At 43.3% G+C, this 21,456-nt stretch overlaps 1 protein-coding gene across 1 annotated transcript in view; it reads left to right on the top strand.

The window, feature by feature from the left end:
• Positions 1–8,030, top strand: part of TRIM14 (tripartite motif containing 14) — a 33,114-nt gene extending 25,084 nt beyond the window's left edge. Inside the window, exon 6 of the mRNA XM_075602462.1 lies at positions 2,954–8,030. Within this exon, the coding sequence (XP_075458577.1) occupies positions 2,954–3,489 (536 nt within the window). The 3' untranslated portion in view covers positions 3,490–8,030. The remainder of the gene's footprint in view (positions 1–2,953) is intronic.
• Positions 8,031–21,456: the final 13,426 nt, after the last annotated feature.

The following is a 21,456-nucleotide window of genomic DNA, read 5'->3' as shown; positions in this document are numbered from 1 at the left end:
TGGGTCTTGTTCCTGCAGCAAGTGAAATGACCTTCCAAGTTAAAAGGGTGAAGGAGGAGGAGTGAGCTCTGGGGGGAGGTGCCACAGCCTCCAAAGAGACATAGGTTAACACAGATACCCAGCAAGCTCAAACTCCCACGCCCACCACAAAGTGAATATATATTTATGTCAACCAGAGAGCTACTGAGCGTGGCAATTGTATATAACAAGAGACAGGGGGTGCCCAATGCTGCATCCAATTGACAAAACATATAAAGTAAATACTTCAATAATAATAATTGGTTATTTAGTTAACCCTTTGGCCAAAGGCGTCATAAGCCTGCATACCAACGTCAAGGTATAACCAAAATAATGCAGGTCCTACACTACACTGTGAACCCTTCCTTTTACCTCTGTGAGAGGGGAAATAACCATAATGGGTCTTGTTCCTGCAGCAAGTGAAATGACCTTCCAAGTTAAAAGGGTGAAGGAGGAGGAGTGAGCTCTGGGGGGAGGTGCCACAGCCTCCAAAGAGACATAGGTTAACACAGATACCCAGCAAGCTCAAACTCCCACGCCCACCACAAAGTGAATATATATTTATGTCAACCAGAGAGCTACTGAGCGTGGCAATTGTATATAACAAGAGACAGGGGGTGCCCAATGCTGCATCCAATTGACAAAACATATAAAGTAAATACTTCAATAATAATAATTGGTTATTTAGTTAACCCTTTGGCCAAAGGCGTCATAAGCCTGCATACCAACGTCAAGGTATAACCAAAATAATGCAGGTCCTACACTACACTGTGAACCCTTCCTTTTACCTCTGTGAGAGGGGAAATAACCATAATGGGTCTTGTTCCTGCAGCAAGTGAAATGACCTTCCAAGTTAAAAGGGTGAAGGAGGAGGAGTGAGCTCTGGGGGGAGGTGCCACAGCCTCCAAAGAGACATAGGTTAACACAGATACCCAGCAAGCTCAAACTCCCACGCCCACCACAAAGTGAATATATATTTATGTCAACCAGAGAGCTACTGAGCGTGGCAATTGTATATAACAAGAGACAGGGGGTGCCCAATGCTGCATCCAATTGACAAAACATATAAAGTAAATACTTCAATAATAATAATTGGTTATTTAGTTAACCCTTTGGCCAAAGGCGTCATAAGCCTGCATACCAACGTCAAGGTATAACCAAAATAATGCAGGTCCTACACTACACTGTGAACCCTTCCTTTTACCTCTGTGAGAGGGGAAATAACCATAATGGGTCTTGTTCCTGCAGCAAGTGAAATGACCTTCCAAGTTAAAAGGGTGAAGGAGGAGGAGTGAGCTCTGGGGGGAGGTGCCACAGCCTCCAAAGAGACATAGGTTAACACAGATACCCAGCAAGCTCAAACTCCCACGCCCACCACAAAGTGAATATATATTTATGTCAACCAGAGAGCTACTGAGCGTGGCAATTGTATATAACAAGAGACAGGGGGTGCCCAATGCTGCATCCAATTGACAAAACATATAAAGTAAATACTTCAATAATAATAATTGGTTATTTAGTTAACCCTTTGGCCAAAGGCGTCATAAGCCTGCATACCAACGTCAAGGTATAACCAAAATAATGCAGGTCCTACACTACACTGTGAACCCTTCCTTTTACCTCTGTGAGAGGGGAAATAACCATAATGGGTCTTGTTCCTGCAGCAAGTGAAATGACCTTCCAAGTTAAAAGGGTGAAGGAGGAGGAGTGAGCTCTGGGGGGAGGTGCCACAGCCTCCAAAGAGACATAGGTTAACACAGATACCCAGCAAGCTCAAACTCCCACGCCCACCACAAAGTGAATATATATTTATGTCAACCAGAGAGCTACTGAGCGTGGCAATTGTATATAACAAGAGACAGGGGGTGCCCAATGCTGCATCCAATTGACAAAACATATAAAGTAAATACTTCAATAATAATAATTGGACAACCTGTTATATTTCATATTATTAAACCCGCATAATTTTGTACGCCTCAAATCTGTATTATTTATCCTTGTGAATTACATCAGATTTTAATTACCATACATTTTTAAATCTGTAAGGAAATGGAGATTGATCTTTCCGTCACCCCTTGTTTGCCAGAACTGGCTCAGGAATTTACCCGATTCCCTTGTCATGTCGATCATGTCAAATCTCTGGAACATCTGTACACTTTCATCAGTCACTATTATTATAAACATTGTTTTTTTTAGTTTTTTTTATTGGCCTATTACTGCAAAGACGAGGTTAACACTAGTGACCTCACTGGAGACAAAGAAAAATAGGTATTTTTAAAATCAAAAGTAGCTTTGTGGTTGCTGTATTGTTACCACAACTGAATAGGTTGAAAGCATTAACTGATGGTCCCCTAATAGGTGTCACAACCTACAACAAATCGACACTTCTCCAGGACCTATTCGGCTAGGAGAAGTTTAACTTTTTGATTGCCGGAGTGGCTGCGGGGGCCGAGTGCCATGTGCAGCACTAGCGATCCTGTGATTCCGTGATCGCTCCATCACTGATGATGGAACAGAAGGGGAGGAATCCGCTACCTTCCATCCGCCAGCATTGCAGATCAAGTCCTACCCTCCATAGGAGTGCAGAATATGATCTGCCCTAAGACAAGGAGCATTTTTGGAGGTGGGAAGTAGCTACTATGTCATGGGGCACCTGGGTGTCAGAACCCATGACGTAGTAGCTCTGTCCTAGGGCTATCAAATGGTTAAACTACATCAAGTAGAAAGTAAGAAATACTTCTCGTTTTATGAGAGAAAGGTTTACTGCTCTATGAATTATTGGCTTTTCTGACACTGATGATGTAAAGTACAATATGTGTTGCAATGTTAGCCTTATATTGCAGGTATTATAACCGTGAATGCACAATGCTTAATTGTATATATCATATATGTCATTTGTTCTTCAGTTTTATCTACTGTTTATATTTGTCTACAGATGCCAGATGTCCAACTTTGGACCCTGACACTATGCATTCAAGGTTGAGACTGTCAGAAGACCGCCTTACAGTAAATTGTGGCTGGATGGGAACATTCAACTACTACAATCCCCAGAGATTTGATAAACTGCTGCAAGTGATGAGCAGGGATTCCTACTTTTCAGGAAGTCATTACTGGGAAGTAGACCTGCTCAAAGCTGGACAGGGGTGGTGGATTGGTGTCACCTACCCATCAATTCAGCGGAAAGGGGACTCAGAATTCAGTCGTCTGGGTTGGAACAGTGCATCGTGGTGCATAAAAAGATATGACCACGAGTACTGGGCGTTTCACAAAGGCGAGAGAACGCTGCTACTGCTAAACAATGCTCTAGAAAAAGTTGGTGTTTTTCTGGATTATGAGTCTGGAGTCCTATCCTTCTATAATGTGATGTGTGGCATGAAGCAGTTGCACACATTTCGCTGTAAATTCACTGAACCTCTGTATCCAGCGCTGCGGCTGTGGGATGGATCAGTCACAATGTGCAAACTGAACTGATACTGTAGGGTTATATCACTTCGATACAGCATGATGGCTTTGTTGCCACCAACTAGACTCTAGAATTAATCAAACTCATTCTTCAATGGCTATTGGAGCATCCTGTCAACGAAATATTGATCCAGAGGAATGTACAATAACCTGCACAGCAGCAAAGGAATACAGAGTAGACATTTCAATAAACAATGAAAAGGACGGAAATAAAACTGCAGGGATAGTTTTCCTAGCCGACATACTAACAATGACTTGAAAAGAAAAGAAGGCTTTTTATCTTTTTGTATGTTCTCCATAAACCCATCATCCTTTATCAATTCCCATTTATCACTAGCACTTTTTCTACCATAGTGATAACTGAAGCAAATACTGTTATTGAATGCAACTGCATTGTACACATATCCTCCTTTTTAGTAGTAACATCAAAAAGTGGAACAGCTTCGAAAAAAGGAAAATAATATAGAGAAAAAAATCAAGTGCCAAAAAAAGCCAAAATAGAGAATAGACTAAAATACAGTATGTACATGTGCCACGCTGGACTTGGAAGTGCCATCTTGAAAACAATGAAGTCCAACAAAGAAACAAGCAAGGTTTCAGATCACAAGGATTTTTTCTCAAGGATCATTGTGATCTGAGATGTTGTCTGTTTGTTTGTCTCTTGATTCCTGCTTTGTAATAAAATGTAAGTGTAGCTCACCAGAGGCCTGAACCTCCGCTGCTGGGAGCCTCGGGTGTACCCGATCCGTCTGGTGACAGCGCCGCCACCTGTGCGGTATCCTAACTGTTGGATAACCCCGCCACAGGACCCAATACAAGAACTACACACACTGATATAGATAACAGTTTACTGCATGCAAATGATGATAGAAATAATAACGCAGCACCCACACCAAATAGGCCACGCACGGTCGTAACGTCACAGTGTCCTCAAACCCATTGTCCACACCCTGATGGGATATCCCCAAAGTATTGAGGTGCCCCAGGGCACCTAACCACCCGGCGTTCACAGAAGTGAACCCACCCAATATGTGTGACAGCGCTGCCCACAACTAAAATTTTATTGTTGGTGCACTTGGAGATGTAGCGATACCTGCCGAGAGCTCCAACACCTGGTAGTGCCAACTCAAGACAGGAGTCTGTCCGGTCCCACGCCGTCATAGTCAGCAATGAGTCTGCCTCCACGTGGGGTGGTATCCAGCTGGAGGGTCCCACCTTAACAGTCTCTGTATGCGTTGGTGGTCTGGTCCCAGACCACAGGCCGCATCCGCTGAGCGGCGTCCCATGCTGTGTCCCTGACACTAATGAGAGAAAGGGTCAGGGTCCCTGTCTAAGGGCCTGTCCCTGTAGCAGCCACAAGCTTTACAGGGGAGTTGGGGCCTATGGCCTAGTGCAGGGGCCACAGACACCCAGCACACACACCCTACCCTCTGCTTGTCCCAGTTCCGACTGGCGTAGCTTACAGCGTGCCTAGGAGCAGGAGATAGCTGTAGCCCTTTTGGCTCAGTACCGGCACCTGACTAGCTGCCCCTGTGCATGGTGGGGCTTGTAGTTCCAGCGGAGCCCTGTATCGTTAATGGCCGTCGCAACTAGGCTCCTATGCGCATGTGTCGGATCTCGTGCATGCGCAAATCACACAAAATGGCGGCGCCCTGCCTGAGCAGCCGCCGCAGACGTCCCCGACACCAGAGCTCTCTCCCCTCACTGCACGCAGCTGCTGGTGATCATGCGCACGCCACCCGCACTCACCGGGTGCCCCCACGTCCCTCCGCAGCTCTGTCGGAGGTAAGGGGCCATAAGGGGAGCCCTTAGGGGACCAAGGCTAGATAAGTTTTTCTATATTTTTTTGAAGTGAATCTTCTATGCTCGCACTTACCATATGAAAAATTTCCCTTGGAGTAAATTGCCTTGTTGGTGACGGAAGTGCACTCCCGGAAGTGATGTCACTACTGGCAGAAGAGGCCCCCCGTGCACCAACAGCAGGACACGGAGACCACACACAAGACACACACACAAGGCACAGAGAGAGAGAGACACACACACACACACTGACTGACACACACAAGGAATTCACAGTTACTATAAATATAGAAGTGCAAATAGCTAAAACACACTTTCCAAGTAAAACTTCTTTGCGTTATGGCACTGAAATTGTGTTTTGATTTTTAATTAAAACCATCACCATCACAAATACAATTTCTGTGACAAAACAGTGACAGAACACAAAGAAGTTTCACCTTAAATGCGCGTACTTGGCGCACACACACTTTTTTTTCATACTAGTGCTGTGGACTTCACTCTTTTCATGATTTCAGCGTTTTTAGTGGTGCTATAAAATGCAGGTGCTATAAAATGCAGGTACTATAAAATGCAGGTACTATAAAATTCAGGTACTGAAGCAGAGAGCTGACAGGTGAATGTTGAAAGATTTTAAGGACCACCATTGGAGAAGCGTTGGCTTTATCAGGGAGGGCTCCAGCTCAATCCTCAGGGGCTTCCAACAGGCCAAGTTTTATAGGATCTGGCTAATTAATACTTGACAATTAGCCTAGCCTTAATCATCACACAAGCTGACCTGTGGGTAGCGCTTGAGGACTGAACTTGAGCTTTCCTGGAATAGAACTCTTCCTTTTAGGTGGCATCTATTAGTTTAAATTGTATCGGTCATACAGTAAGTCTTTGTCAAATTTAGAATATATGGGAAAGAGAAACAACAAATATTGTGAGGTGTTTGTTAGTACACAAAGATAAATCTAGATATCGGTTTCCATTTACAAATACCTAAATGCTAAATACCTGAACCCTTACAAATGTAAATGTCCCTTACTTTTCAAGACTCACTGATGCTAACCTTAAGGTTGGAAGGAGCTGAACTGCCGCCCTCAAAGCTCCGTGGACCCCCCGATTGCCAAGATATTATTTAAATTTTACGAGTATTTGCAAGGCAAAACGAAGATGGCTGCTGGGTCACCCAATCAGAAGCTGCAGTGTCATTTCACATTCTTGTCTCGACTTTCTATTGGTAGTCAGTGAGATTGACATCTGTGGCCATATTGTTTCTCCCAGACAAAAAATATTGTAAGGGAATTTCAAGATTAAATACCTCAAGAAGTGGCGGGAGTTAAGGGGGAAGGGTAGTGGGATTGGCAACGCATGGAGTATCACTGTTCAGCTCCGTGGGGCCCTTGTTTCTACTAATCATAACAGGAAAGTTCCCTTTCTTTATGTGACTCTGGAGATATTTGCTGAAAGAATTGTTTCCCGGGGAAATTAAAATGGCCACTGCCATTCATACAACGGAGTCTGAAGCAAGTGAAGTAATTAGGAAGAAAAAATGTGGAAAAAAGTTCTTGAAAATATTTCAATCAAGAAAGCCATATATAATATAATATAAGCCAACACTTGTTATGACTGGTTTGGAGGGGGAGGTGGGGGAATTGCTGCTTTTATCCTGTGGTTAAAAAGAGCCCAATGTGTGCCAAACTACAGTCATATTAGCTTAGTCATGATTAAGCTGGGAGCCCCCATCCATGACAATACCAAGAAAAGCCAACAGCCCATGGACTTATTAAACAATTCTGCCATAAGACACCTTCCAACGCTGGAAAACATCTTACAGTCCAGTGACTTGAAAGGGCTATAAGAGTCCATGTAGCACCAGAAGGTGTCTTTTATGGCAGAAGACATGAATGTACTCTTATACAGCTTTACTAGGCATGCTTAAGCACCAAGTTGCCCTATAAAATTACAGTAGCAAAGGAAATGGGCAAGCTGGAGAAATTATAATATAAAAATAATAAAGAAAAGCACAAAACAATTGAGTTATTAAACTACATTTATTTCAAAGGTGAATAAGAGGTATATTTATGCACTTTAAAGATTATTTGCATCAAATGCACTATGTTGTTTGTGTTTGCAGTCACTATTCATCTAGTTTAAATTGCAGTAAAAGTAGTGATTTGTGATTTTTAAATGCTTCACAATTCACTTGTTTGGACTGTATTAGATTTTGGGGGCATAGGTGCATTTTGGGATCATGGAATAAATTCTATTTTGTATGTTATAAAGTACTAAGATGTGTAGGCGATAGAAAATATTCTGGCATGTTTAGAATGTTATTAGAATCTGCACATATTTCACCTAAATCAGACCTACTAGACGGTTGCTATTGTATAAGACATTCTGGCACCGGACACACAGGGCAGTCTTCTGGTGCTGGAAGTTGTCTTACAGCCCATTCAAGTCAATGCTGGAATGTGTCTTATATCAGTAGCCTGTTTAGTAAAATATGGATCATTATGGCCCATTCAATTGGATGGGCCGTAAGGTGTTTTGCGGTGTTGTCTAAGGTAGCGCTACCACATAGTAAATAGGTGCCAAAAAATCTATAATAGGAAAATGAATGAATGAATGAATATATTGTTAATTATAAATTCACCTTAATCCTTTGTTATTAAAAAAATATATATAATATATACAGTATATATATATTTGATATCACACAATTTTTTATCACCGTGCAAATTAACTTTATAAATTAGTCTAACTCCTCAAGTTTTCCATTCCTGTCTTTTAATATATATATATATACCGTAATATAGATTATATATATATATATTTTATATATATTTATATATTTTATATATGCAAATATAACTGTATGCTCATCTGCATGTCTTAGGCAGGTCTGCAACCCCACCTTTCCCCATTATCACCCAGCATACAGCACTTCCACTGCAGCAAGGGATTCTGGGAAATGACATGCAAATGAGCACACAGTGTCACTTTTTGCCTCAATAACCATTTTTAACATGGTTCCCTATAGGCTTAAGCTTGCTGCATGGTCACAGCTTTGAGCACAGCCAGGGTTAAGGTGCATACCCAGAAAACCACCCACAGACAGCTGTTTCGACCTTGATGGGTCTCATCAGTGTGGGGTTGATTTTACTGGGAATGCAAGAGAGGCTATGGGATAGGCTAAACCATAATACTGAGTTAAGTTATGGTGAGTAAAAAAAGTGACAAAAACCCTCCACAGGAAAGCAAATATGCAAATATAGCTGTATGCTCATCTGCATGTCTTAGGCAGGTCTGCAACCCCACCTTTCTCCATTATCACCCAGCATACAGTATATATATATATATATATATATATATATATATATATATATATATATATATATATATATATATATATATATATATATATATATATATATATATATATATATTAAAAGACAGGAATGGAAAACTTGAGGAGTTAGACTAATTTATAAAGTTAATTTGCACGGTGATAAAAAATTGTGTGATATCAAATTGGGCAAATAAAGAATTACAGGGAATCGTAATAAATGAATTATGGTCACTAAATGAGAATGCATGTACGTGTAATTTAACCCTTTTTCTGCCAAAGGGGCCTGCAAGGCAAAACGTTTAATACAGATCAATATTTGATAAGTTTGTGACAGTTGGACATGATTACCACTACCTTTTAAGGCAGTTTGACTGCTGATTGGAGTCGCACATAAATGAATGCTGGTTAAAATCTGATGAAATCATCTCAGAATAAAATCTTACCTTGAACCTCTGTCAATATCTTGTCTGCATCCTTTTTGTCAAGTGACTAAAAGAGGGTTTGTACATTCAACTTAGGCCCGATTTCCATGTACAGGTCTTCCAGTATGTCTTACTTACCGTAATTGATTCCTTGAATGGGGTTTCAGTAATCACTTGTCAACCTAAACTAATTGAGTTCTTAAATCGATATAAAATTAAAACAAAAAAATAATAATACTAAATCAATCAACTGAGCTTCTCCTGTAGCGTCTTACAAAAGGAATGGTACTGGAAGCTACATTTTACACATCAGTTCTCCAGCTTGTTTTTTGTGATAAATAGTTCTGTTCTACAGGTTAACATGATACACAACTCTACCTGCCAAAGCACTATTTAAACACTAAAGCTGTAACCAGTTTTTTCAAAGATGCAAGTGTAACCCCAGTCTTTTCACTATACCTGAAACTCTATACCTGATGCTGAGGGCCTAAGTTTTTATACTTAAGTCAGCTGCCACGCATGCGTGAGGTAAGTAAAAAGGGGACACAACACTTGTGTGTGTATATATTATGCAAACAGGTAATCAGTAACCTTGTGATCCTAAACACTGCACATGTATGTGTGTTGTAGTCAACGTGATAGGCCTCCCAATCCTGGGTGGGCAAGCCTATATTTGTAGTACCGGTACCCCATGTAATGTCACTAGGTCGCAGGCCTGTACTTCGTAAAGAGGTGTGTTATGGTACCAATATTCCTATAATCCGTCAGGGGATTCTCTCCAGCCAGCAGCTGGACTCTCCACTGATCAACTCTCTCAGCCCTTCACATGGGACATGTACTGGTCCCGTCTCACAGGAGGCTATGGATCGAGCATAGGCCTTGCCCCCGCTGCATGCTGCAGCGTCCGCTGTGGCGGACGCTGCGCTCACCAGAGCCCTCCCCGCAACGGCACCGGGCCCGCTGCGAGGGGGGGCCGCAGCGCTCGCGCGAGAGCTACTCCTGCTCTCAATAGAATTGAGAGCAGGAACTCGCGTCGAGCGGCTAGGCACGCCCCCCGGCGGTTCAGCCAATGAGGGCGAACCTGCCGGGTGACGTCATGGCTGCGCCCCCGTCACTCCTCCGGCACGCCCCCCCCGGTCTCTGCTCCTGCAGTGAGCTGCAGACCGGGGAATCGCCGGAACGCGCAGCCGAAAGCGCGGGCGCGCATTAGAGCGCCGTGACCGGGGACTTAGCCTAAGTCTTAGCTCTGCGTGGATCTGTATCTGTCATGGCTGACCCCTGCTCTTTAGTCTCACCCTCATAGTCCCTCCTCCTTCACCAGCCTTGCTACTGGCTTACCAAAGTCACATGTCCATGGAGATGAACCTGCTATGGGGCAGTGCTCCAGTGTTGCTGGGCATACACAGGGGTTACACAAGAAACACACTGATGCTGTGAACATTTCATCTTAACTGTAGTAATGGTACTATAAAACCATCATATTTAGGGGGGAAATCTCCTGAAAGTATATAGAGGCTTATATACTTAAATATAAATTGCTAAAAGTTCTCAATAAAATCCAGTGTGGAATGGAAGTGGGACAATTCACTGGTGCAATATTCCTAGATTTTGCAACGGCTTTTGATACTGTTGATCATGTTATCTTTCTTAACAAACTCCAGTGTTCTGGAATAGGGAAGCATGCTTTAAACTGGTTTCATTCCTACTTATCAGGCAGATCCCAACATGTCCCTATCTCAGGCTCTAACTCGAGCCCCTTGGATATCACCTGTGGTGTCCCTCAAGGCTCTGTTCTGGGGCCCCTACTCTTCTCAGTGTTCATCAATGATCTTCCTACAGATTGTATGGGAGCTTCAATACACATGATTGCAGATGACACAATCTTATATGCACACAACCCTAGCCTCTCCGACCTTGAACGCATACTTCAATCTAACTTTTTGAGGCTTGAAAATTGGATTTCCCAAAACAAACGGTGTGACGGTGAAGGAGTAACCAGGTTCACTAATAAAGGTTAAGCCCACTTGGTTGCCCCTGATCCGTGTTTTGGGGCCCTAGAGTGTCAGCTCTTGGACCTGACTGTTGTATATGCATTACTGTGACTGTGTGTAAAATTATGCGACAAAGAATTTCTGTGTTTTTACCTTTCCCGGGGTGCTGGGACCAGGAGATTGCTAGGCTATGAGTTTCAGAGTGGGGTTGACAGAGAAAGTCTTTGCAGATTGTGGCTATGTAGCGGGGTTCCTGAGTTACAGGATACCCCAAAGATGTACCCGAGAATCAGGTAAGATTCTCGGATACATTGAAGCACACTGCTCTGATCAAACCCCTACCCTGAAAACGTTCTTGCGACTCACCACTAGGATCCCTGCTGCATTACAGTCCCGCAAGGTAAATGGGGAATAAGTGGTTAATGTATCCCTGCAACATACCTGGGGTCCCTAGTATAAGGTGGGATGCCCAGACCACCCTAGGCTTGGTATAGGGGTTATGGGGTTGCTCCTGTCCTGTATAAGACTGAGGCTTTTATTAAAATAAATCTAAGTTTACAGAGTATAAGGGATATGGCTAGTGGGGATGAAACAGTTCACATTTTCACTCTATTCCTCACACCAAAAGATTTAGGACATTTTAATAAGAAAATGTATGAAGTATATTGTATTAAACTGAATACAATTTTAATTTAAGATTTTAAAATATAGTATGCTGGTGCATTGAAACCTAAGCTGGGTCTTTCACTGTTTGGATTCTTAGGGGGGTTTATGGGCTACCAGAGTGTGGTGCCATTAAGTCTGCCCTAGGCCCGTACATGAAAGTCACTCTTGTCACCAGAAGTGTAAACACCATTTGGACAGGATGGCTGAGTGAATTCATCCTGGGATGAATACAGGCAGGTCCGGCCACTAGTCACCTCCCTAAACGTGGAGGCACCAAGCCTGCGGGGGGTTCTGCATGGCAAGTAGGCAAGATGGTGGTTTTGCACATGCCCCTGTGCCCTGTTGAAGCTCCAGGTGCCCGGCTTCACAAGACTGGCAAACAGCTGAGTGGCTAGCAGTAAAGTTCTCATGCTGCGGGTTGACGGTAATGCTGAAGGGCTGGCTTTGGAAAGGATATAAAAAAGTGGTAGCCAGCCCAGAGAGTGTCCCAAGTTTTAAGTGAATTCTCAGTAAGTCATCTAAGATTCTAAGTGTCCAGTTTCAGTCTTCAGCAAGAAAGAAAAGGGGCTTCAGCAGAAAGCTGCCAGGATATTTTCTGTCTTGCTTTGCAACTGTGATCCGGGTGAGGATTCCCTGCGCTTAGAAGAGTCTAGTTTTGTATCCCAGGTCCAAGTAAGTGTGTTTTCTTCCTGCTATTTGTAACCCATTGTGTGTATGTCTGTTTTCACAAAATAAATCACAATTTGTTTTACTCTTTGGTTTTGCTCAATGAAATGATCCTGGTTATAAATGTGTAATGTCCTGGTCTCCCGTGACAAACTATTTTTAAACACTGACAAGACTGTAACAATGGTATTTGGGATCAAGGCTAAATTTTTAAAGCTTCCAATGACTGAGCTCCTGATCAGAACCAACGCTAATTCCACCCTAACTCCTGTAATTAGTTTTAAATACTTGGGCATATGGTTTCACTCCCATTTAACATTTGGGATGTACGATTATACCCTGACATCCAAAACCTATTCCAAACTAGGTGTACTTTACAGGAACAAATCCTCCCTAAGTCTGCTGGTCAGAAAACGTATCGCACAGCAGATACCAATGTCAATTATCGACTATGGGGACATAGTATATGGCTCTGCACCCCTAGCAAACTTGATACCCTCTACAATTCAATATGCCGTTTTGTTCTCCAAATGCAACTACAACACACATCACTGCGAAATGCTCAAAGAACTAGATTGGTCATCACTTAAGTCTAGGCGCAAAGTTCATCTTTCCTTTCTTGACTTCAAATACTTTTCGAACAAGCTCCTCACTCCTACTACATGCAGCACTTATTGTTTATTGTCCCAAGGTTCAGCAAAGTATCCAGCCGCTCCTCTTATCGTGCACCCCAAAACTGGAACAATCTACCGGAGACTCACAGCCACCAGTCTTAAATTCTTTAAAAACTAAAGCTGTCTCACATTTTAATCTGGTCTGTAACTGTTACATATGCCTATAATATATATTATCTCTAACTGTGCATGCAATGTCATGTATATAATGCATACCCTATTCACTTATGTAACCATGTATTTGTAACCATGTGTAACGGTCTTTCCCACACCCAATGGGAGATTCCCCATTACCAGATTTATGGTGCATGCTACCTGTTGGCTCACAGACTGCTGAGTGGTGCGCTGATGTTTGTGGGGACTGCAGGACAGGCTTCTGGGATGTATACCCGACATTTAGTCCATGGTACACAGCGCCTCCATCTGCTGTAGGCTCCCAATGTATGGAGGTAATCTCCCACAGTAGAAATGGTTTCCTTTCCCCACAGAAAGATTACACACCAGGTGGGAGGTATCGATACCTGGAACTGGTTTTATTCTTCTGTAAACACAGTACAGTACACTGGCGACACACTTTATTCGAGCTCGGCTAGTCCCACGAATTCGGGTATACCCGGGTGTATTGAGGTTTATGACTGTTTTCTGCCCGAGTGCATTGAGGTATTTTCCGGCAGGGATTGAAGCATTTTATTCCCGCTGGCTGCAATACTGCACAGTACATATATATATACTGCATTACAATTCATGAATTTATGCCATCTGGTAGACACGCGAAGCATTGCAGCCTATTAAATCCTAATCATTATCATTTAACAGATCAGCCGCCCGTCAGCCAGGCATGAACCCAGGCTGGGAAGGCAAATGCAACGGGGCTTGTCAGAGGTGAGGAGCGGCGCATTCCAGGTATCTGCCAGGTACATACCGGGTATTTGCTCGAATAAAGTGTGTCGGTGCAGTATCAAGGCAGCCGTGCCCAATACAGTCACTGATCTGGTCTCCAAACTTAGGATGGTCCCTGGACCTTCACTACAGGTCAAGGGCCCCCACAGCAATCCCTGCTCTTCCTTCGCCCTCTAGCAGGACATGGGGAAAATGTAATCACTCACTCTCCCCCTTAGGGAAGAGGACCAGGGCCTGCCAGTGCACAGCAGCCCTGCGTGATAGCTTATCTCTCTCAATAGTAGAGACACTAATGAATTTGGGGTTGCAACTCGCTTAAGTACATTAGGAGGAAGGCACTAGATCTGAACCCAGGATTGGGCAGAAAACAGACCTAGTCCCACCTCCTCCCGTCACTAAAGGAAGCTGCCTGTGTGGGGAAAACCCATAATTGGTACTGGCACTGCCTGCTCTTACCAGGGCTTGCGTGCCAGAGAGGGCAGACTGGTAGCCAAACCAGGCATGGCTACTTATGTATTATTTGTCATCTTAACCCTATGCCCAGGACATACTTGAAAACGAGGTAACTCAATTTTATAAATAAAAACTAAAGTCTCCCAGATGCCAATCTGGGGCGAAACAGTGCAGAAGAATTACACCAGATTTATCAAAGGCATAAAATCCCATTGATTTCAATGGGGTGCCTTTTCTTTGATAACTATGGTGCTGTTATTCTGACTGGTCTTTCCACTAGGAGACTTTAGTAAATAAACACTCTGGCCTGATATCCATCAACACTCTTTGGCTCCACAGCTGTGTCTTCTAACCGTAATAACTAGCGAACCCTTCTGCCTAGAAAAGGCATTTTTCTCTTTGGATGTCAGAGACTGATAAATGTAAGTGAAGAAGAGGAGGCTGGAGGTAATTGTGTCTAGTAAGTTGGGCTCCCAAGTGTAATTATAGACAGGTGCATGTTATTTTTGGACTGTTTACCAATTTCCTATGACTTCAAACAAGAATTTTCAGTCTGGTTTTAGAAACAGTAACTGTTGTTCCCAATAAATAATGTCCTGCTTTCAATGTCATTTTCTTTGATTAGTGTAGGGATTGTTTAAATCCTTTTCACAGAAAGTAGACATCTTTCTATTACTTGTTCACTTTTAAAATGTATGCATCTATGGCTAAGTCAAATATAGTTTGTGACTACATCACATTGTCATCCCTTTTCAAGAATATATTCTTGACAATTCATAGGTCCTTGTCAATACATTCCTTAACAAGTAGAATGGCCTAAAAAGGTACTGCAAACCCTATTGAAAGCAATTGAATATTTTTTATTTTATTGCTAAGTACATTTTGCAGTTTGTATCACACTCCTGGTAAACAATCATAGTTACATAGTTGCATAGTAGATGAGGTTGAAAAAAGACATGCGTCCATCAATTTCAGCCTATGCTAAATTTAGACGACAGATACTTTAGTCTATATCCGTACTTACAGTATATTGATCCAGAGGAAGGCAAACAAAAAACCCCCAGTGAAATATCATCCAATTATATTTCATAAGGGGAAAAATAAATTCCTTCCGTACTCCAAGAATTGGCAATCAGATTACTCCCTGGATCAACATCCTTCCCATGTTTACTTATTTGATATATCCTTGTAACTTTTTAAAAAGAGGTCCAACTTTTTTTGAACAAATCTATTGTATCTGCCATCAGTCTCCATGGGTAATGCATTCCACATTTAAACGACCCTTACTGTAAAGAACCCTTTCCTTTGTTGCTAGTGAAATCTCATTTACTCCAATTTTAGGGATGACTCAGTGTCCTTTGTACTGCCCTTGGGATGAATAGTTCTTTAGAAAGCTCTTCGTACTGTCCCCGAATATATTTGTATATAGTTATCATATCCCCTCTTAAGACGCCTCTTTTCTAATGTAAATACATCTAATTTAGCTAGCGTCTTCTCATAAATTAGATTGTCAATCCCCTTTAATAATTTGGTGGCTCTTCTCTGCACATCTCTAGTTCCATAATGTCTTTTCTAAGGAGTGGTGCCCAAAATTGTCCTCCATATTCAAGGCGTGGTTTTACTAATGCTTTCTAAAGGGGCATTTCATTTGTAAGTCACCTGTTTATTCTTGTTTTCCAAATGCATAACCTTACATTTAGCTGTATTAAACCTCATCCGCCATTTACCTGTCCAAGTTTCCAGTCTCTCCAATTTCTTCTGCAGAGAAATTACATCCTGCTCTGATTCTACTACCTTACACAATTTAGTATCCTCCGCAAAGATGGAGACTTTGATCTCTATGCCAAAATCAAGGTCATTAATAAACAAGTTAAAAAGCAGGGGTCCCAGTATCGATCCCTGGGGTAATCCACTCACAACTTTAGCCCAACCTGAAAAAGTTCCATTTATGACAACCCTCTGTTGTCTGTCCTTCAACTAGTTTTTAATCCAGGTGCCTATATTTTACTGAGTCCAATTTGCTTTATTTTGTACGCTAAGCTCGTGTGGAACCGTATAAAAAGCGCCTTTGCGAAATCTAAGTAGACCACAATGACTGCATTACCCTGGTCTAAATTCCTACTTACCTCCTCAAAGAAACAAATAAGGTTAGTTTGGCATGATCTATCCTTCATAAATCCATGCTGACTATTACTAATAATTTTGTTTTCCATTAGGTATTCCTGAATATTATCCCGTGTAGCCAGGTCTAAGATTGGTGTACATATCTCTTTCTCATGCTGGCAGTAAACCTGGTAAGTGTGCAGGATTGCCAGCATGCAATCAATGAGGGTTGCCCTCACACCCTGGTGAGGTGTCATATGTCCCCAAAGGAAGTGACAACATGCAGTGTGTTCCCACTTAGTGATACAGAGCATGTTTGTTCTCTGGGGGTTGATATAAGACACAGCACTGCCTAAAGTTAGAAGTTCAGTTTCCTGTTGTTGTGCTGCTCTGTTCACTGAGAGGCACGTGAAGGTCTGCAACAATGTTGCAGTGTCTCCTGCTAGCTGTGAGTCAGTGAGCATACGCAGCAGAGTTAGAGGAGCTGAGAGAGACAAAGCAGCTCAAGAGAGGAGCTTACAGCAGCCAGAGAAGCTGGGGAATCTCTTTGAGAGGATAGGTGGAAAGCAGCTCTATTAGAGAAGGTACCTTCCTAAGGGAGTGCTACAAAGAGATGAGTGGCTGAGCTGTTGGTTGGTATGGGCAAGCTGCCCCTCACAGCTATCAATAAAGATGCCCTGTTTGAATATACCTCCACTGTGTGAGTGTGGAGTTACTCAGCAGTGGATGGCACCACCAAGAAGGAGTTCCTCACCAGGACCATCTCCCTGCGGAAGCACGGATCCTGATGAGGTGGAGGCGCTGCACTGGATATAGGTAGGACTCGCACACACTACCTCAGCTGCCTGTCTGGATGACATCCCCTAATACCATCAAGCGGGAGACTCAGGAGCCCTGTTGCCTACAGGTGCACCACCAGACACGAACACGTAATGGGGACTGGTTAGACTACCCGGGCCAATGTGAGATTGGGCGGGGGGGAATACCCGTTACACCCGTATTAAACCTTCAAGTACCTTCCTCACTATTGAAGTCAGGCTTACAGGTCTGTAATTCCCGTTGTGATCCAGTGCAGTTGGTGCGGTGTCCAGTATGTGCTTCAGGAAAAGGAAACTCTACCAACACAGGTGAAAACAGAATACAGGTATACAAAGAGGAAACATTTAAAAAAATAAAAATCTTCAAGTACTAATCCTTGTGGTGGGGCAAAAGATCAGTGTAATGAATGGAGATGTGCAAAACTGTCCAAAGTTCCTTCGCAAAATGTTAAGCATTTTACCCCAAAATGTGATTACGTGAAATGTTTAGCCAAGTCTCAAAGGGCTAATAAGGTTGCCAAATAAGTATTCATCCAAATACTGTATCACCACATATTGATTAAAACATAGTGTTTGACTTTAAGGGAAGGACTGCTGAACAAGAATTTATATAAGATCTAGCGAGATTTACTGTCCCTGCTGCCGAATAAAGCTATAGAAATTCTCCTGCGCGCCCCCTCGCAGTCTCATTTGTTTTTTCTTTCAAAGACGCATCCTGATATCAGACATGTTAAAATGTGAAAAAAGGTGCGTCTTAGAATCGAGGAAATACGGTAACTTATTTCAAATGAGACCATGTTATGATCACTGTTACCCAACAGTGTTCCCGGACTTGAATATTTGTTATTACTTCTGGATTTGGTAAAATCCAACCATGTAGTATTTATTGCCAGTCACCTGGTTGGTTCCTCAATAATTTGGGTCATGTATTGGTCTTTAAGGCCCCCCCCCCAACCTGTTTCCTTTTGTTGCAATGCTAATCTCATTGCCCCAATCTGTGTCTGGATAATTAAAATTACCCATTATGCAAACATGACCTAGATTTGATGACTTCTCCATTTGCAAAAGTATTTTAGCTTCCTCAATCTCACAGATATTTGGTGGTTAATAGCATATACTTACAAACATTTTCTTCATACTTTTACCTCCACTGCTAATTTCTGTCCACAAGGTCTCTACATTTTCATCATCACATGATATTATAAAACATCCATTGTTCTTTAAATGAAACTTTTTAGTTGGCACCTACTGCTGCGGCCAGCTTTATTCTAACATTTACCCGTGGCTTTTTTCGGCTGGCGCCGAACTTGCCCTCCTTGCCTTGCGAACATCTTCCCCTCGCGACCCCCTGGCTGCCCCGCCTCTGCACAACGCTGATTCTCCTGATGCACGCATACCCCCCTTACCCCGCCTACCTCTTCAGCCTCCATCCATCTTCGGGGATGCCGGCGGAACCCTGGCACGCGTGACCGGAGCCCCAGTGACGCGCGGCACGCGTCAGAAAAAAAAAAAAAAAAGCCGCGTCTGCCCGCACATTGCGGTGGCGGCCGCAGGAGAATAAAGGCGGCCGCCACTTTAACAAAATGTTGCTTGCAGTAAATCACCTTAATGGTGACTGAAGTACAGTAACAGAAGTGATGTCACTGCTGGCAAAAGAAGCCGTCGGCAACGTCGGTGTTGGAGCTCGGCGTGCATGTGCCGTTATCCATTTCCCCGACGCGCAGAAGACAGGCATTTATAGTTACTACATAGAAGTGCAAATAGCTAAAACAGGGTGTGCGCCGCACAAGCGTGTTCAAAGTCAAACTTCTTTGCGTTTTGGCACTGAAATTCTGTTTTTTTAATTAAAAACCATCACAAATAAAATTTCTGTGACAAAACAGTGGACAAGACAAAGAAGTTTGACTGCTCTGTACACACTGTTACAGGAGAATTTTTTTAAAAATAGGAACAATATTTTAGGTTCCCTGTATGAGGCCGTACCCAAAGTGTGTTACATTAATATTAAGGGAGGCATTTTTATACATGTCCAAATATGTATGAATGAAGTGTAAAACTATTTTGCCCACTTGCTTTAGCTTTTTTGGAAATGGTTTTAACAATTAAACAAAATATACGTTCATAGGTAAGGTGCCCATACTGTATATACCAGTCCTGTTTTTTTGAGGCATTGTTCCAGTGTCCCGAATCTAATTTGCACCGGTTTAGAAATTGCTGCTCGAAACCCAGAACACGAGACGTTTTTAATCCCCCGCTGCTGCAGCCTGGCGTCCACTGTTAGCATCTCCTCCGCCGACAGCATTCTGAAGTCGGGCCCAATTTCCACATCCGACCGCGGGATCCAAGGCCTTCCCAGTCACCTCCACCGAAGGTAAAATGTGGGGCTTCTTTCTTAGGGGAGGATAGTGCTGTGTGCACCTTGGGGGACGGGGGACGGGACAGAGCTGTGGGTCTTGGGACATAGCGGTGTTTGGAGGGGGGAGGGGAAGAGAGATGTGGGTGTCTTGGGGGTGGGGGAGCTGTGTGTGATTCATAGGAGGGGCATTGAGTGAGCGAAATGGGGTGTAAGAGAAGTGGAGGAGTGATGGTAATGTGAGAGGTGGGGGGGGGAATGGAAGAGTTGGGGGTAGGTGATTGAAAGGGGGGAAGAGAGGAGGGTGGAGTGAGGCGTGTGAGATGATTAATGAATAATTTTGTGTGCCGTCACTTTAATAATATGGTCACCTTATTTATAGGTAAATGTATTTAACTCTGGTCTCTATGTAATTTTTTTTTCATTTTCTTGGTATCAAAAACATTCAGCCAGATCTGTGTGGGCATAAAATACCCTGCCACTGAAAGCATTGCTTTAACATTTCTTATTTCATCTTGGAGAGATCTCTCGATCTCTCGATAGAGATATATATCTCTCTCTCTATATATGTGGTGTTCTTTATAATAAAAATAACTTAGTTAGTGATCGTGCATTCATGCTTGCTAACTCACAGGATGTGAAGGGATAACTAACATCCAGCAGCAGCCGCTTAACTTTGGCCTGACTTCTGGCTACTGCCGGCCCCAACAAGCAGCGCTGGCCACTGGGGTTCAGCGGTACGGTGGATGACTTTACTTCGGGTTTCAAAACTGGTGATGCAAGACATTAAAAAAAATTATTTAAAAAAAACCCACACTCAGATAAGAGCAGAAGATAATGCTAAAAGCAGCATAATGGAGAAACACACACACACGTAACTGAAAGTGTTGTTTGTGCGTCCCTATAGACAATTTGATTGGTCCGTTGGTCTGCCCGCCCTCCCACGGCTCTCATTGGCCGGTGCGCTCTAACCCACTGTTGTTACACACACACACACACACACACACACCACACTCATACCGCTTGAGCCTCTCACCCGTGTTGGCTGATCAGACTCCTGAGACAGCCTCAACTGCTCACTCCTGGAGACGCTGACACCCACCAAAGTAAGTCGAACCCTGCTGTGGCGGAATGCCGCAAACCCCCCTCTCACCCCTCCAGCCTTGCCACCCCCCCTCTCAACACTCCGGTTTTAGCGCCACTGGCCCTCCTGAACAACGCCATCACCCCCGCTCCTCTCAGCCCTCCGGCTCCTTTCGTAAAACAAAGCAGAGCACACGGGAACAACCACTCCCCTCCCTCACACAACTCCAAACGCCTGCGTCTTACCACCACCGCAGCTTCTGGGAGAAGACGCCACTCCCCGGCACAACCACCCCCTTCCCTCACATACGTCCGAACTGTTGCGCCTTGCCGCCGCTGCTAAACGAAGCCGCCACCCCCCCCCCCCTCACCCCTCCGGCCTTACCGCCTCTGCACCTACTTGACCATGCTGCCAACCCCCTCGCCACAGCCATCCTTACTCCACGCCGCCTGGACTAGCACAGCTACAAGAACCCAATTTATGTGAGACACACACACACACACACACACACGTTTCAATATTTTTGCTTAAAACAAACCATGCATACAATTATCTATAAAATCACAAATAATTTTTATTTGTAATGCATCCATTTTTCCATTTCACACACAAAACATCACCAAAATTACTTGCACCATTACTATCCATAAAGTAATATGTTGATAAATTTAAGTTGCTCCTTTAGAGAGAAAAAAAAAATCCAGTTCACAAG

This window comes from Ascaphus truei, chromosome 1 (assembly GCF_040206685.1).
Source record: "Ascaphus truei isolate aAscTru1 chromosome 1, aAscTru1.hap1, whole genome shotgun sequence".
Taxonomy (NCBI): Eukaryota; Metazoa; Chordata; class Amphibia; order Anura; family Ascaphidae; genus Ascaphus; species Ascaphus truei.
Note: the sequence above shows the minus strand (reverse complement) of the source record. Positions and strands in the feature narration are given on the sequence as shown.